This window comes from Temnothorax americanus, unplaced genomic scaffold, assembly GCF_048541705.1.
Source record: "Temnothorax americanus isolate GAGA-0224 unplaced genomic scaffold, ASM4854170v1 Scaffold108, whole genome shotgun sequence".
In the NCBI taxonomy this organism is placed as follows: domain Eukaryota; kingdom Metazoa; phylum Arthropoda; class Insecta; order Hymenoptera; family Formicidae; genus Temnothorax; species Temnothorax americanus.
Window position 1 is genome coordinate 126,917 of NW_027509240.1, and position 17,799 is coordinate 144,715.

The 17,799-nt window shown below is 36.7% G+C and overlaps 2 protein-coding genes across 3 annotated transcripts in view; both read left to right on the top strand.

The window, feature by feature from the left end:
* Nucleotides 1–397: 397 nt before the first annotated feature.
* On the top strand, nucleotides 398–15,198 carry LOC143904678 (FAD synthase-like). Its single transcript, XM_077419519.1, has 2 exons — nucleotides 398–429; nucleotides 14,602–15,198. The coding sequence occupies exons 1-2, from the start codon at nucleotides 427–429 to the stop codon at nucleotides 15,043–15,045; spliced, it is 447 nt and encodes a 148-aa protein (XP_077275645.1). The 5' UTR covers nucleotides 398–426; the 3' UTR covers nucleotides 15,046–15,198.
* Nucleotides 15,199–15,548: 350 nt separating this feature from the next.
* Nucleotides 15,549–17,799, top strand: part of LOC143904653 (opsin, ultraviolet-sensitive) — a 236,224-nt gene continuing 233,973 nt past the window's right edge. Inside the window, exons 1-2 of one of the 2 annotated variants that reach the window (XM_077419470.1) lie at nucleotides 15,549–15,889; nucleotides 16,130–16,345. In XM_077419470.1, the coding sequence (XP_077275596.1) occupies nucleotides 15,666–15,889; nucleotides 16,130–16,345 (440 nt within the window). In that variant the 5' untranslated portion in view covers nucleotides 15,549–15,665. The remainder of the gene's footprint in view (nucleotides 15,890–16,129; nucleotides 16,346–17,799) is intronic. The other variant, XM_077419467.1, reaches the window with a different exon arrangement.

Consider the following 17,799-nt stretch of genomic DNA (forward strand, 5'->3'; position numbering starts at 1 on the left):
TAAAGCAAAAGTGCGTGCATGCTCACTCTCTAAAGGACCAGAAATTGAAGCGCGCTGAAGCATGCTGCTCGCCCCCACGCAGGGTGCAGAAGAAGTGAACCAATACTATAGTTTCACAAACTGAAGACGCAAATCGCAGTGATAATGATACAATCTTAAGACTAGATAAAATTTTGAACAATATATATACAGTGAACAATAACACTTAAACTAAAACTAAATCTGATTCAGGAACTGCATATATATACAGACTATGTTACGCTTAGACTAGATTATGCTTGTACAATAGGTAGCCCCGAGACAGAACCATGATCAGAACCCAGCTCAAGCGAAAATAAGTGATCATGGAGCTTGCCTTTAAATTCATTGAGAGACGATGAAGACACCACGCTTCCACAAATAAATTCCCGCGAGGTGGAAAGACCTATGGTAAGTCTCAGTTCTGTGGTTAGGTATATGAAACGTATGCGGCAATGCCAACCGTGACGAACGCTTAATCGAGGGATCAGCTTTTGCAAAAATATCCAAGATATAGCTTGGAGACAAATCCCTCGATATTCTATACATTTCAACACCAAGGAAGTACAAGCGTCTGTTTCTCACAGACAGCCACCCCAATTGATGTCGATAAGGCGTGATATGTTCATCGCGTCTCAAATTAAAAATGAACCGTATTGCACAATTTATAAGTCTTTGCAGTTTAGTATTAAGCTCATCGGTGACATCGTTGTAGACAAGAGAGCAATAGTCCAATAGAGGCCAATGCAGATACGAGTTTTACGCGCAGTTGAAATGACAAAGAGTTCTTATAAAATTTCAGCTTGTGCAATGTGAAGTGTACCCTCCTAGAAATATGGGAGACGTGGCTTTTCCAAGAAAGATCTGAGCTCATGATGACTCCCAAGTTTCTTGCCTCGTCAACGTACGGAATGGAGGTGCCATTGACTGAAATAAGGGGCAGGTCTTTGAGATTCAATTGCTCCACGTAGCCCCTGCTGCCTAGTATTCTTGGATTTCTTGAGATTGAGAGACAATCCGTTCACAGTGGCATACTCAGAGATAACACCTACGTCATGTGCCACGAGCTGCAAGGCAATACTCAGCTGGCTAAAGAGGCACTTGCGATAAATTTGGGTGTCATCAGCAAAAATCAAATGCTCAGTAAACCTTAGAAAGGCATCTATATCATTGATAAACAGAGAAAAGAGGAGCGGTCCAAGTACGGATCCTTGCGGAACACCAGCAGTGACGGATAGCCAGTCGGAGAAAACACCCTCAAGGTCAACAACCGCTTGAGAGCGACTTGAGAGGTACGAGAAAATTAGCTTGAGAGCTAAGTCAGAGAACCCCAATTTCCTGAGTTTGGTTAGTAGCAGAAAGTGGGATACAGTATCAAAAGCTTTGCTGAAGTCGAAAAGGACCAGAATCAAAACCTCACCCACATCAACGCCACTCCTAATGTCATGAGATAGTCTTAGAAGGGCAGACTGGGTAGAGTAACCCTTGCGATAACCAGATTGACGATCATCTAGAATATTATGGGAATTGATATGGTCCAAGATTTGTCGGTGCATGATCCTTTCAAACAACTTAGAAAGTTCACACAAGTTGGCTATAGGTCGCGTATCCGAAGGAGAGGTAGGCGACTTGACTTTAAACAGCGGGCGCACTATGGCTCGCTTCCAAGGAGACGGAAAATAACCTAGATCGAGACAGCAATTGAAAAAGGAGGTCAAGAGATTACCAATGTGGGGCAAAGCCAAAGCAATAGCTAACAGTGGTAGTTGATCATGGCCAGAGGCAAAAGAAGCAGACGATGTTGAAACCATTAGAGAGCATAGAGTGTCGTGCGATATATGAGAGAAACAGAAATGTGGTTCTTCAGGTACAGTGGAAAGAATGATATCGGAAAACTGAGATTGTGAACAAGGAGGGTAACAGTTTGAGATAGAGGCGTAGTGGGCATTCAAAAGATCACGAGAAAAAAAATTAAAAGGTGAAAGAAGAGGCGACTCGATTAGACCCAGATTGGTGAGTTCACGCCATATCTTAGACGGATCAGAAATAGTGCTCAACTTCCCCAAATGATATTGCTCTCTGGCCTTTCTCAACTCCACCGTGAGATTATTCCTGAAGAGCCTGTAAATGTGGAAATCGAGGACATTACCTGATCTACGCGCGGCTTTGTAGAGCCGGTTGCGATGCCGAATTTCACGAACAAGATCGCCGGTTACGCAAAAGGTATGGATAGGAGCAAATGAATCCAAGCTGGTGGTGATGTCATTAGTAATAGTACTTAGGAAATCCTCGATATCCAACTCGTCAGGACTCGTGTGGCCAAAATCTTCGGGAAAGGATGAAGACAGTTTAGAGGTGAGACTTTCAATAAACCCCTGCTTATCGAATTCCCTGTAGGAACGCCGAATCAAAGTACGCTTTGCGTAGGACGGAACAATGAATAAGTAAGTTAATTCGATAAGATCATGACCATTGATGAAGGGAGCGTCGGACTTGCGAAATGATGAAACCTTGTCCAAGTTGTCGACTACAAAAACATCTAACCATGAGTTAGAAGAACTGGTATGGTAAGTCGATTGCGACGCAACAATATTCAGCGACAATTGTGATACTGTGTCCTTTAAGTGATTTGATTCATACGCGGAAGCAAGAAGATTACAGTTCAAGTCGCCAGTGATAATGATGTTTTTGTAACTGTGCAAGAACACCGTAATCGCATCAACATAAATATTAAAATTTCTTCCCTTTGGTCTACGGTACATAGAGGTGAATAAAAGAGGTTCGCGTGTGCCGCCGCGAATGTCCAGAATAATATACTCCGGTTCATTGGAAAAAACAGAAGGCGATGACGCCAGGACACGCGCCTTTAGCGTCTCATGTATGTAGCAAGCCACACCACCCCCCTCCCTACCCCCTCTGTCAACACGCAACAAATAGTATCCGGCAATTCGTACTGTATCATCAGAAATATGCGAGTGAAGCCAAGTCTCGGATACGGAAACAATATGGAAAAAATTAGACGCTAAGAGAGCTTGAACTGATTCAAGATGGGCAGGAAGTGAGTTGGCGTTAAAATGAGCTACGCGGAGCAGAGAAGAATCACAAGTTGAATCATGCCGAGCGATCAGAGGTAATGGACCATCAGGTCGGACCCGTCAAACGATCTTGGCAAGAATCGACATAAATAACAGGCTCGCCGTCAGCATGTCTCACACATATCCTGCCATTCCTTATCCAGACATACTTATATGACTTCTCTTTGGCGATACTCTTAGCACGCTGAAGCATGTCATAAGCACTCTTTGTCAAGAATTCATTGACATGAATAATGCGATCCGAGTTACCACCGCACACCTCACTCGCCCTAAGTATGCCCCTTGCTCGCTTCTTGATAATAACCGCGTCGCGAACGGCATTCGAGGCCAGGGTGACAATCACCGAGCCTGAAGATGTCGAGGATGCGGAAGACTCAGACCGTGACCTCTTGACAACTCTAGCACCAAGAACGTGACATGCCAGGTCAGGAACACCCAACGCCGTCAACACGTTTCCCGCGAGCCGGGATGGAGAAATTGGTAGTGCTGACGGAAGACCCGATACCATCAATTCATTCCCATTATGGGATTCGTGAAAAGATTGAGCAGACTTAAGGTCATGAATTACACGAGTGAGCTCGGCGCTGTCTTGCTCGAGTTTAGCTATGCGCTGACTATTCTGAGCCACGGAGTCAGTGAGACGATTCAAGTGATTTAGTTTATCACTTATTTCTTTGTTTGTGCGTTGCTGACTATCGATGAAAGCAGACAGCTTGGCATCTGACATTTTCATCTGCTCAATCAATCCACGCAAAAGATCGTTGGTAGAGTCGTCAACAATGTCATGCACAGTGTCATGCCCGGCTAGCTGCGCTCCTTGAGACTGCGACTGAGGCAGCGACCAAGTGCCAGTGCTAACGGGCGTAGCCATAGTATCAAAACTGGATGATTTTACGATATTTTCTACCTCAGGTGTAAGAGGTAAACTCAGAGAAATAGACAACGCTTTGCAGCAAGTGTCAGCGTATCTGGTTACAGAATATGATTTGACACAACCCGGATGAAACACCCGCCTGCACTCACACTCAACGAAGGTAGTCGCGATTGACTTCTTACACCTAGTGCACGCACGCTGCATTCCCGTCGGACAAGCAAGCAGTAGATCACACGCAAAAACGCAGAGTTCAACGTAAAAGTTGCAGTGTATAAATCGCGAGCAGATCACCACGCAAAGGCAGTCACCGAAATAGCACGCGCAACAGATCGACACGCTCGGGCGTATAACAGCCAATCGGAAGACACTAGTAAGCACGCGCCCGAGACAGCTTATAGCCAGAGACGATTGGTAGTGATGGACACGTGCGCAGCAGTGAGTCAATTCACAATCCCGCAAGCACCTCACCCCGTAAAGCCGCCAATCAGCAATCACTCGAATAACATGCCAGGAAACAGCAACAAGATGGAGAAGGTTGGCAATGATGGGCGCATGCGCAGCTGTACTCGATATCACGCCTCTATCGATCGACAATTGTCAATATCGACGCTCGGCTCGATGGCTCGCAAGAACAGCAGGTGCAGGAAGAACAGATCAGGCAGCAGGCACATGCGCAGAAGAGGACGACGTCCTCCATGAAATGATTCTCAAAAACTGTATTGAAATAATGAGAAACATTCGTCACGCAAATGCCAAGAATCCGGCGACGGCCCGACGCGAAACGATAACGGCTCGTAACGAGCAGCAAAAAGACTTGCTTACACCTGCAACAAAAGAGCCCGAAGGCAGCTTACGGCAGAGATATGTTGGATTGTGACAGGAGCAACACAACGGACGTGCACACCGTACTCACCAGAGAGAGAGAGAGAGAGAGAGAGAGAGAGAGAAAGAGAGAGAGAGAGAGAATGAATGAATGACCTTTATTAGCTTTCTCAGCTATTTTTACATACTACATATTTATACATACAACAGAACGTACTCTTTTAGCACACGTTTGAACATTTTTAGTTCTTCGCATCTTTTAATTTCGGCTGGCAGTGCATTATACATTTTTACTCCTTCATAGAAAATACTTTTTTGCGCATTTCTCGTCCTACGAAACACTATTGCTATATCGCCGGTTTGTCTGGTTTGCCTATCAGTGTTTTTTCCCACTAATTCTAGACGGTCTTTTAATTGTTCCGGTAGCATGTTGTTCACCGCTTTAAAGATAAATGTACACACATTATAATATAGCCTCTGTCTTATGGACATAAACTGCAGCGCTTGCAGCATATGCTCCACTTTGGTATATCTATTGCATTGCAGTATGACTCTCATAGCTCGATTTTGTGCTTTTTGCAGCCTGGTTAGCTCCGTTTCACTCATGTCAATTAATAACGTTGCACAATACTCAAAATGAGGAGCTATGATTGTCTTATATGTCGTGCATCTGGTATAAGCCGATATATAACTACCTATTCTATTAAGAAAACTCGTTTTTTTCCTATTTTCTTTAGCATATAATCACAGTGATCTCTAAATCTAAGCCTATCGTCAATCATTATACCTAGGTATTTCATCATTTCGACACGCTCTATTTCAGTTCCATCTAAGCATGTCAACATAATATTACCTCTTAGCTCTTTTCTTACACTTCTAATTATCATATATTTCGTTTTCCCTGCATTCATTTTTAACTTATTTATATTCATCCACTTTTCTCTCTCTCTCTCTCTCTCTCTCTCTCTCTCTCTCTCTCTCTCTACTATAACAAACATCGAATTCATTTTTCTTTCTAGTTCTGCGCTACTTTCTCCCTCTACATATATTAAAGTATCATCGGCAAACATTTTTATCTTACACTTTTCTGGACAGACTTTGATTATATCATTTATGTAAAGTATAAATAACAAAGGTCCCAATACAGATCCCTGTGGAACTCCATATTCCGTTGCCATTAATTTTGACCATTTATTATTAAATCTCACCTTCTGAGTTCTATTCGTTAGATATGAATTAAACCATTCAAGAACCTTACCTCTGATTCCATATTGATATAATTTTCCTAGTAATCTTTCCCTATCTACTGTTTCAAACGCTCGCTTCAGATCCATGAAAATTACCCCCACCATTCTCCCTTCACTAACTATCAGTTTCCATTCGTCTATAACAGTTTGTATCGCTGTTTCACATGAATAGTGTTTTCTAAAGCCCGATTGATGTTCAGTTATAATACTATTATTTTCTAAATATAATTCAATTTGCTCTTTTACTACTAATTCTAGCACTTTCTCAAATATAGGTAACACATTAATAGGCCTAAATTCACTCACCTTCTTGGCTTTATCTACTTTTGGAATCGGTATTATTGTAGACGTTTTCCAACTTTCTGGACAGCAACCATCTCTCAGAGAGTTATTTAATATATCAACAAATTTCTCTTTTATTACGCAAAACGTTGCTTTTAATATATCGCTAGTTATTCCCTCTTCCGTACTTTTCTTTTGTGGCAGTTCCTTAACAATTTTCTCTAGCTGTTCTATCGTGATATTCTCAAAATTTTCCATAGTTTCCATATTTTCTATAGCATAAATAATTCTTTTACCTGCGCCTGTAGGCTTATCCTCGATTATAGATTTTATTATACTATTAATACTCTGTATATAATATAAGTTAAATTTATCCGCTATATTGCACCTTGTTGTACTATAATCTATGTTATCTAATATTTCAAAATCTATATCTTCTATTTCTTTTGCATATACTGGCTCGCCTCTAATAATTTCTTTTAAAGTTTTCCACATAGTCGTAGGATTTTCCTTATTAAAATCTATCATATTTTCATAATATTCTTTCTTTTTCATCCTAATTAATTTTACTACTGCATTTCTATTAACTTTAAATTGCAACCAGCTTTGTTCTGTATTGGCATACATTGCTTGCCTAAATGCCTCATCCCTCCTATCCGCAGCTTCTCTTATTTCATCTGAGAACCATTTTTTCCCTTCCCACACTTTCGGAATTCTAGATTTTCTCTTCGGTGCCATTATATCTAACGCGTCTACTATACTATTGACAAATTTTTCTGCTCTCTCACTCACACCCATACATACACACTGCCAACCCCGACTTTCCTGTAATTTATTTTTTACTAACATAACAAATTTTTCTTCATCAAACTCTTTGTAATTCCTAGCGCTAAATTCTCTATATTTACTTTCACTTTTATTCACACTCAACTCAACTTCCAGCCACGCATGGTCCGTAATTTTAGGTTCATGAATTACTTGCACTGTTTTATTATTATTAGCAAAGATTAGATCTATAATTGTTTGACTGTCTTTCGTGATTCTCGTCGGTTCATTTACATACTGCTTCATACCCAGACTTAACATTGTCGTTTGCAGTTTCTTCGCATAAAACGAGTCCGTCCTAAGATCTATATTAAAATCTCCTATTACCATGCATTCTCCCTTTATTATTAACTCCTCTACTATATCCTCGAAAAATTTTATAAAATCCCCGTGCGATGCGCTAGGTGAGTGATATATTACCACTATCACTCCTTTATATAATTTATCTTTTACTTCTACCGCGACACACCAACAATTCGATTCTAATTTTCTTACTAACACTGTCTCGTAAACAATATCATTCCTTACATATAGAACAACGCCTCCTGTATTTCTATTCTCAGCATTACATCTAGTTATACTATAACCAGAAACGTTCACTTCACTGTCTTAAATATCCTCGGTCAATCTGGTCTCCGAAAATGCTAAGAACGCAGGATATATTTTCTTCATAATCCGATGTTGAATCTCATCCTTATGCGCTGTCAAGCTCTGCGCATTTGTATACAGTAAAATTTCTTCTTTCTTCTGTCGTTGCTATTCCTCTTCCCAGCCTGCTCTCCTCTTCTCTTCCTGTAACGCCCTTATAAAGGTCGGACATTCCCGGCTAATAGCTTCATGGTCGTCATTTATCTTCAAATTGTATGTTCGATTTTTGAACATACAGTTCACACACTTTTTCTCCGTCGCTGTACAAACACGCGAGTTATGATTCCCCGCGCATTTGTAGCATGTTTCTTCTCTCTTACAATTTTTCGCGATATGAAAATATCCCCAGCACTTGAAACATCTTTTGACACTGATGTGATCAAATGCAGGACACTTTTTCCATCCTACATTTAGTTTTGCTTTCTGCAATATCATCTCATGTGTTTCTTCATCTACTTCCACTATTATTGATCCTTCTTCATTTCTTCTTCTTTGATCATTTTTTACTTTGACCATTCTCTTCACAGATCGCATATTTACTGTATCTATTTTATTTTGCTTCTTTATCGTACTTATAAGTTTATTATCATCTAAGTTCATCTCTTCTATATTTATATTAATAACTTTCACCTTTGGTTTTGACTTAGATGACTCCGTTACTTTATAATTCTCTCCCAGTTTAGCCTAAACTGTCTCTTTCAGCTTTTTTATCTCCTCTCCAGTTTTACATCCCATGATTACTACTCCTTTGCTTCCTTTTTTTAATTTCGTTATTCCCATTGCCATATTCTTTATATCTACCTTTTCCTTAATCACTTTTTTCGTGTCTTCACTCTTCTGTTGCACTCTGAGAGAGAGAGAGAGAGAGAGAGAGAGAGAGAGAGAGAGAGAGAGAGAGAGAGAGAGAGAGAGAGAGAGAGGGAGAGAGAGAGATTGATTGATTGATTGATTGATTGATTGATGCGGTTTATTTAGCCTCAGCGGCTACTTTAACAATATACATTTTACATGTTATTAATTGTCGCTTGGGAATTTACATGTGGTCCAACATTTGTTGCAAGTTTTTCTTCTAAATGCATTAACATTGTCAATTGATTTTATATTATTAGGTAAGTCGTTATAAATTTTAAAACCGTTGTACATTAGTGTTTGTTGTGATTTTGTTTGATTTCGCTTTGAGATACAAATATTATTGCGCTGTCGTGTATTGTAAGAGTGGGTCTCGCCCACAAGTTTTAAACTTTCCGCAAGATACGACGGACTTATTTTTAGTTTCATTTTATGTACAAATATAAGTGTATTCAACGCAATTCTTTGTCGAACATTAAAGAAATGTAACGCATTTAACATTAGATTTATCGGTGTGAACTTACTACATCTAATAATTGCACGCATCGCTCGGTTTTGCACTTTTTGTAACAAAATTAAGTTCAGTTTTGCCGACGTTTAAGAAAATTGTAGAACAATAGTCAAAATGAGTAGCAATTATACTTTTATAAATAATAGTTCTAGTTAGTGGCGAGATTGAGTCTCCGATTCTAAATAAAAAATTTACTTTCTTTGAAATCTTTTTAACTGTTTACTTTACGTGTTCGCTAAAGTTTAAATGTATGTCAATAATAATACCAAGGTATTTAATATTATCAACGTTCTTTCAATATTATTATCTTCAATTTTAATATTGCATTTTTCACTTGTCATAGAGGCCCGCACACCTCTTACCAGGATGAATTTAGTTTTTGCAACATTCAAACTTATCATATTATTTTTTAACCAAATTGATAAATTTTTTAAATCATAATTAATTTTGTTTTCAATTTCAATAGAGTTAGAGCTACTGTAGTATACAATTGTGTCGTCCGCGAACATTTTACATTTACAATATTTTAATACTTTCTCTTTAAATCATTAATATAAATTAAAAAAAGGATTGGGCCCAATATTGAGCCTTGTAGAACACCATATATGGTTCTTCTTTTTGATGAGGTGACATTGTTAAATTTGACTTGCTGAGTTCTATCAGTTAAATAACTCTTAAACCATTTAAGTACATTATTTTTTATCCTGCATTTGTTAAGTTTAACAATTAATTTTTTTCTGTCAATAGTCTCAAAAGCTCTTTTAAAATCAAGGAATGTTACTCCAGTCTTTTGTTTGTTATCACAGCTAATTTTCCATTCATTCAAGACACTTTGCAAGGCGGTCTCGCAAGAATGGCTTTCACGAAAACCTGATTGCTCTGGCACTAGGATATTATTTTTATCAAGATACTTAATTAATTGCTTATGAACTACGGTCTCAAGAATTTTTTCAAATGTCGGCAGTACATTTATTGGTCTAAATTCGCTAGCTTTTATAGTATTTTGTATCTTCTGGATAGGCGTAATTACTGAGTTTTTCCACTCAGCTGGAAAGACGCCAGTTCGTAACGATACATTTACTAATTTAACAAATTGATCATCAATATAAGGCCACGCTTTTTTAATTATTTCTGCGTTAATTCCATCTTCTGTACACGCTTTGTTTTTTAATTTATTTACAATTTCAAACAAGTCTTTGGAATTAACTTTGTCAAAATTTTGCCAACCTTTTATATTATCATCTATAGTATTAGTTAATGAAATATCACAGTTATTATTATTATTTTGACTAGAGTTTAATATCGCATTGTTAATTTTGGTTATACTGTCAATAAAAAATTTGTTAAAGTTATCAGCTATATCTTTGTCTTTATCACAGATTTTATCATTAAATTGAACTTTACTAACACTATTTTTTGGTTTTTTACTCACAATTTGTTTTAAATGCTTCCATAGTTTTTTATTATCCTTTTTATTTTTATCAATATTCGAGTCGTTGTATTCTCTTTTCTTCTGTTTAATTAATTTAGTTAATTTATTTCTAATTTTCTTAAACTCTCTCTCTCAATCCAATAAATGTCTTCTTTAGTTTCTTTAGCAGTTTTATAAATCTTATTTTTCTTATTTTTTAAACCTTTAATTTCGTTATCAAACCATTCTTTGCTTTGCCATTTGTTAATTACTTTAAATTTGGTCAAAGGTATTACTTGGTTTAACGCTTCTTTAATTGATTCGATCACATGATTACTATACTATATTTGCTATATACATAGATTAGCTATATTTACATTGTTGTCCTTAGATTTATCTATTTTATTAATCGTCTTAGTTAAGATTTTTGCAAACTTAATATTGTCAAATTTTTTATAATTTCTGCCAATAAAATAGTTTTGCTTATTTAAGTTACGTTGCTTTTTTTGGCAATTTAATACTTAGGATATCATGGTCAGTTATTCTTGGGGAATCCCAAACGTCGCAATTCAAAAATTCATTTGAATAAGCCAAATCAATCATTGTTTGTGAATTATTTGTAACGCGTGTAAACGTCGGGACATAGTTCTTAAGTCCCAATTCACCCATAATTAATTGAAGCTTATTTGAATAGTAACTATTTTTACTAATGTCTATATTGAAATCACCAAGTAAAATAAATTGTCCATTTTCAGCAAAGTCACTAGTAATTTCTTGCAAAATATCCATAAAAAGTGCATCACTCGCACTAGGTGAGTGATACACGACCGAAATATTTATTTCATTCAGTAAGTGAATTGAAAACGTTAAGTTCCATGTATTAGAAAAATAGTTTTTATTATTAATGATTTTAAACCGCAAGTCGTTTCTAAAATAAACAAGAATACCGCCAGTAAATTTATTTTCTGAGTTTACTCTAATGTGATTATAATTTTTAATTACTAATTCAGAGTCATTTATGTCTTCTGTTATTCGAGCTTCAGTTAAACAAACAACTACTGGTTTCTTACTTATAATTAATTCTTCAATTTCGTCTTTATGAGCTAAATAACTTTGAGCGTTTAAATGTAATAACACTTCGTTTTGCTGTAGTTGTTAGATATTTTCTTCCTCTCTTTTCTTCTCATTTTCAGCTAGTTTTATATAAATTGGGCAATTCTTGTCAAACGCATTATGCTTATCGTCAACAATTAACTCTAAATTTTTTTGTTTCTTATTTTTGTGTGCACAATTAGTACATTTTAAGTCGGTCGCTTCGCAATCTTTGCTGTTATGTGCACCTCCACATTTACCGCATGCGATCTCTCTCTTACACACACAGAGAGAGAGAGAGAGAGAGAGAGAGAGAGAGAGAGAGAGAGAGAGAGAGAGAGAGAGAGAGAGAGAGAGAGATGGAGAAGTGGAAAAGGAAGTAAGGAAGACTATTTGGAAGGAAAGAAATGCCTGAAGGGGTGGTTAGAGAGGAAAAGGATGGAGAAGAGAGAACAGACAACTATCGAGGGATCTCTCCTGCTGTGCACTGCATACAAGGTATATGCGGAAATTCTAAAGAACACATTGAAGGAAATAATGGAGATGAAAGAGATGATACCTGACAGCCAAGCCGGCTTTAGGAAAGGGAGGTCTACGATGGACAACATATTTATCTTGAACCATATAGTGCAAAGGAAGAAGGATGAAGGTATGGCAATTGGGAAAGACAAGATTTTTGCAATATTTGTGGATCTAAGGGCAGCATTCGACAACGTTGACAGAGAAATTTTATGGAAGATAATGGAAGAGAAAGGAGTGGAATGCAGTTTAATAAACAGGATAAAAGAAATTTACAAAGAGATGGAGGTGACAATAAGGACGAAGAATGGGTTCACAAGGTGCCTCAAGACGAAGAAAGGTGTAAGGTAGGGCTGTGTGATGAGTCTCGCCCTGTTCAATTTATACATTGCGGACATTGATATAGCTTTAGAAATGCGTGGCATAAGAGGGGTAGAGCTAGGAGGAGTGAGAGTGTGGTCATTAGCATACGCGAATGATATGGTTTTGGTAGCGAAAGACAGAGGCTTTACTAAATATGATAAGCATGTTAAAAAGATTTTTAAAAGAAAGAAAACTAGAATTAAGTACAGAAAAAACTAAAGTGTTGGTATTTAATAATAAAGGTAAGAAGACATGGAAATGGGGCGTGTTGTGTGGCGAAAGTCACCGCTCCCTAATTGCGACACTTAGCTGTCAGCGTTACTTTCGGGTCTTGCCAAACTCACCTGAGGTGGCATTCCGAATCTTGCCAAACTCACCTAAGGTGGCCTTCCGGGTTTCGCAAGTGACTTCCAGGGCACTCACCCGGAAGCAAAAGCGCTGACAGCTAAGTCAGCATCGCGGAAACTAATGCGCAAGTGATAAAAGCCCGCCCTTCCAAGAAGCGGCGGGCAGTCTAGACCGAAAGGCGATAACGCACACGACCGAACGTAATTTACTGTATAGTGAACGCCCGCAAGTCAGGGCAGTGAAATAAGAAGAGATCTGTAACATTCTAACAAGAAGTTTATTAAATGTTATACAACACAAGAATCTGGTTAAGTGTTTATCCCTCGTCCCGACGGATCCTAAAGAACTCCGTGCCGTCCCTACGGTCCAAGGTACGGCACAACAGGCGATAAAATAATAGAGAAAGTAGAAACGTTCAAATATCTGGAATTCACGTTTAATAGGAAAGGTAATTATGTCGATCATATAAAAGAACTGAATAGGAAAGGAAGGATCGCTGCAAATAGGGTCTGGGGTTTAGGAGAAAGATTATGCAAAGACGATTTTAATAGGAGATGGACGCTTTTTAAGTACCTAGTGCAAAGTATAATGGAATACGGAACAGAGGTATGGGGGTGGTGTGAAAAAAAGGAGTTGGAAAAAGTCATGTTGGATTATGTAAGATGGGTATTTAGACTAGATTTTTGCACACCGAGGTATGTAATACTAAGGGAACTAGGATTAGAGAAACTAAAAATTTGTTGGGGTATAAGAGCCATTAGGTACGAGAAAAGAGGCAGAGAGAAAAAAGACGGAAGTTTAAAAAAAGCATGTTGGGATGAAAAGGACATAATGGTTAAAAAGAAAAAGAATTTATATAAAAGGATAATTTGGAACGAGAAAGATTTTATAATAACATTGGTTGGAGCTCTGAAGTAATAAAAGAATTAAATAATGAAGGTAAAAATACTGAAGGCTTAGTAGGAATAAGGGAACAGGACATTCAAGGGCAAATAATAAACAGTAAAATAGCAGAGGCAAGGTATAATACAAGGTACAAAGAGATAGAGGCGAGAAACAAGACACCCAGTTATTTATTAAAAGCTAACTTGGATAAAAACAGGAGATGAGATTAGAGCGATGGTAAAATTAAGGTGCGGCAATTTAGAGGACACAAATAAATATTGGCTGGATAAAGAAGATATGAAGTGTAGATTCTGCAAGATAGGTAGGGATAACTTAGAGCATTAAATAAGCGAGTGCAGTATCACAAGTATGTGGTTTGAGAATCTAGGTAGGAATAACAAAGAAATATTAGTGAATATATGCGATGACAGAATGGAAAAAGGAAAGGTGTTAAATAGATTATGGAAAAGGAGAGAGGAATGCTATAAAAAAGATAGGATAAAGAAAAAGAAAAAAGAGAAAGATATGTAAAGAATGTATGTAAAGAGGAAAGATGGAGGAGGTGTGGATGGATGCGTGTTGTAAGTTTGAATTGTAAACCAAGTCCTTTCTTGGCGTATAGCTGAAATAAAGACATATATATAATCTTTTTTTTTCCCGGGAATAGCACTCTAAATCTGATAGATTGATTCTTCGATCTACGTTTATTAAGTATATTTTTTCAATTTACTATTGATAGGCACTATTTATTATTATCCTTTTCTCACAAATAGAATTTATATGCATTTATTAATATTCTTTTATATATATAGGTAGAAGCGTTTGTGGAATCAGCTGCTCAATATTATGGTTTGGAGATAATACGCATGCAACGACCGATTCAGTTCGCATTATCTACATTACTGGAAGAAAAACATGATTTGAAAGCAGCTCTTATGGGTACAAGAAAAGGTGATCCAGGTTCCGAAAATTTACAAGCATTTACACCCACCGATCCGAACTGGCCACAGTTGATGCGTATAAATCCTATCTTGCATTGGTCGTACAATCAAGTGTGGGCATTCTTATTAAAGCACAATATTCCTTATTGCTCACTTTATGATCAAGGATACACGAGTATCGGCAATAGAAATACTACGGTGCAAAATCCATTGTTAATGGATATTAATAACCCTTTATCTTATTTACCAGCGTATACTTTGACCGATAAATTTGCTGAGAGAGAAGGCAGAGAACATGATAAAAATAATATATGATTTTTTTATGATTCCATATAGTATTCCATGATAAGCAAACTAATAGATATTGTTATATATTAACTATTAACTAGTGTTATATATTAATGTATATTTAGTATTGTATATGTAATATTAATTATTTTTCGAGATAAATAAAAAATTTTACTTTTAGGATTATATTAATTATTTGTAGTATCTAAGTATCTACACACAAATAACACATTTTTACAAATTATTATAAAATTTTTTCTATTTAAATTTATTATGGACACACATTATAACATAAGTATTTCTATACAATTTCTAAAAAAAAAAAATTAATGAAAACTACTTAATATTCTTTTAATTCAAGAATTCTCAAAAACTGTTCAATCACAATCAACGCTTTATCAATAGGGATTCTGCTATTATAATACATAATTCGATTTAACTGACGTAACACAGCAGCATACATACGGTGACCATCAGCAAATTGAGGATTATCTTTAGTTGATCTTCGTCGGAAGCCATTTAAGTTTGGATTTGGATGGATTAAGGTTTCATGAATTTGTGGGATTGAAGTTCTATGATTACCGCAACGCATATAAAGATTCAACAATACAGAGAAATTAAGTAAAGCTATCCGCTATCAAATCGACATGTTCAACGGAAGTATTCATTGGGAGGCAAGAATTCTATCAGCAGGATCACCACGATTGCTGGGATGGAATATTCCTGAGGAAGAATTGGTTTATATACCGGAACATTGGCTGATCTATCCCGAACCTAATCCCTCCCTTCACTATTTGCTGGCCATTGTATACATACTCTTCACTTTTGTAGCGCTACTCGGAAATGGACTGGTTATCTGGATATTTTGTTCGTAAGTTTTGCATACCATCAGTTGAATATTGACAATAATATTGTCTAATTTAGATAATAATGCTGCACGATGCAGATTTCAACAATAAACAAAATCTTTTAAGAATTAATCTTTATTTTCCCAGTTATCTAGTTGTGACTCATTTTTCAGTACATTATAATTTAAAAATGTCCAAACTTAGCATGTTATTATGTCGAACGTGGTTTATATTTTATATCAAAAATTTTTTTTTGTTTTTAGAGCCAAATCACTAAGAACTCCTTCAAATTTGTTTGTGGTGAATCTGGCATTTTGCGATTTCTTCATGATGCTCAAGACACCTATATTTATATATAATTCCTTTAATACCGGATTTGCTACGGGTCATTTAGGATGTCAGATCTTTGCTTTTATTGGATCGCTTAGTGGAATTGGAGCTGGTATGACAAACGCTGCCATTGCATATGACAGATACAGGTATTGCAGAATCCTCATTAAGTAAAACAATTCATTAATACACTCATTATACAACTAAGAATTTTCATATAATTAAAAAATATAAATTTCAAAATAAATCTTAAATTTTTTAAACAGTGTAAATTAAAAAATCAAATCTTAAATTATTTAGACTATGTTAAGCTACGAAAGTTATTAAAAGTTTACCTATTACTGATTTTAAGCTTAAAATGAGTCATATCAAAACTATATTTTTTTTGCAATGAGTACTGGTTTCACTCAAATTTTTCTTAATATCTTAAGTAATTGATTATTTTAACACAATCAAATTGCTCAAATAAATTATTAACTTTGTTCGAGCTTTATTCTTTTTACGTGAAACTTAAACACTTTTACTTACTATTTGAACAGTTTCATCACAACAATTTTGTTCTAATCTTTTGTTTAAATCTTAATTAAATGAAAATTATATCACATTATTGAATACAATTATATGTATATTACATTCCAGCTAATAAGGTGACGTCAAAATAACATGACTTTGGATTGTAACATTATTAGTAACATGAATCAGACGTCATTTTGACGTACTTGTGATGTAATTATGCCACAGTCTATTAACGTCATTTTTGCAACATCATAATGACTTTGAAAAATGAAGTAAAAATAACGTCTTTTAGTTGTCTTAAAGACATTTTTTGGATGTTTTATTGACATTGGTGAAACAAATAAGAACGCAATATTATGTTTTAATACATTTTATATTAGTACACAATGTTGAATATAATGCATTTAAAAGTGTGTGCCATCTTTCTGTAAGAGTGGACTCCACGATACAACTGATACAAAAGTTATGCTTTACACTTATGTACCGTTCTTATACTACTGTTCATCATATTTTACGTACGAGAAACAGATCTCATCGGTAGCTGTTGTGTGTCAGCGTGGAAGTTATTCACGTCAACGCTGTAGTTTCGTATTCACAATTTATTTATTTAATTTATTACAAACGGTTCAACTTAAGAAATAATGGTTCGTATTGAGACTTCAAATTTATTGCCAAAAAGGCACGTACTCGCCCTTCGAAACTTCCTACACTCGTATCGTGTTAGACCGCGATGACGCCTGAAGACTGTTGTCTTTGATCGCCGGTCTGACGACAACGCCTAGGGGCTAGTGCCCTGAGTCGCCCGCGTATACTCACGGACCCGCGACAACGCCTGGGGGTATCTACCCTGAGTCACGTACGCTCAAATGCAAATCTTAATAAACGCGTGTGTTCTCTACTCGTGTCGCGGACAGACAGACTTTCTTGCGTCGTCTTCCGTCGTCTTTCGTCGTCGCGATTCCTCCCCCTATCCCCGCTCCATCGACGGAGGATCTCTTATTGGTTCTTCAAAATGATGCGATACAAATATTTAGACGCGGTGGCGACGGTGTCCTCCGATTGTCGATGCCGCGGGTGTCTTTGATTC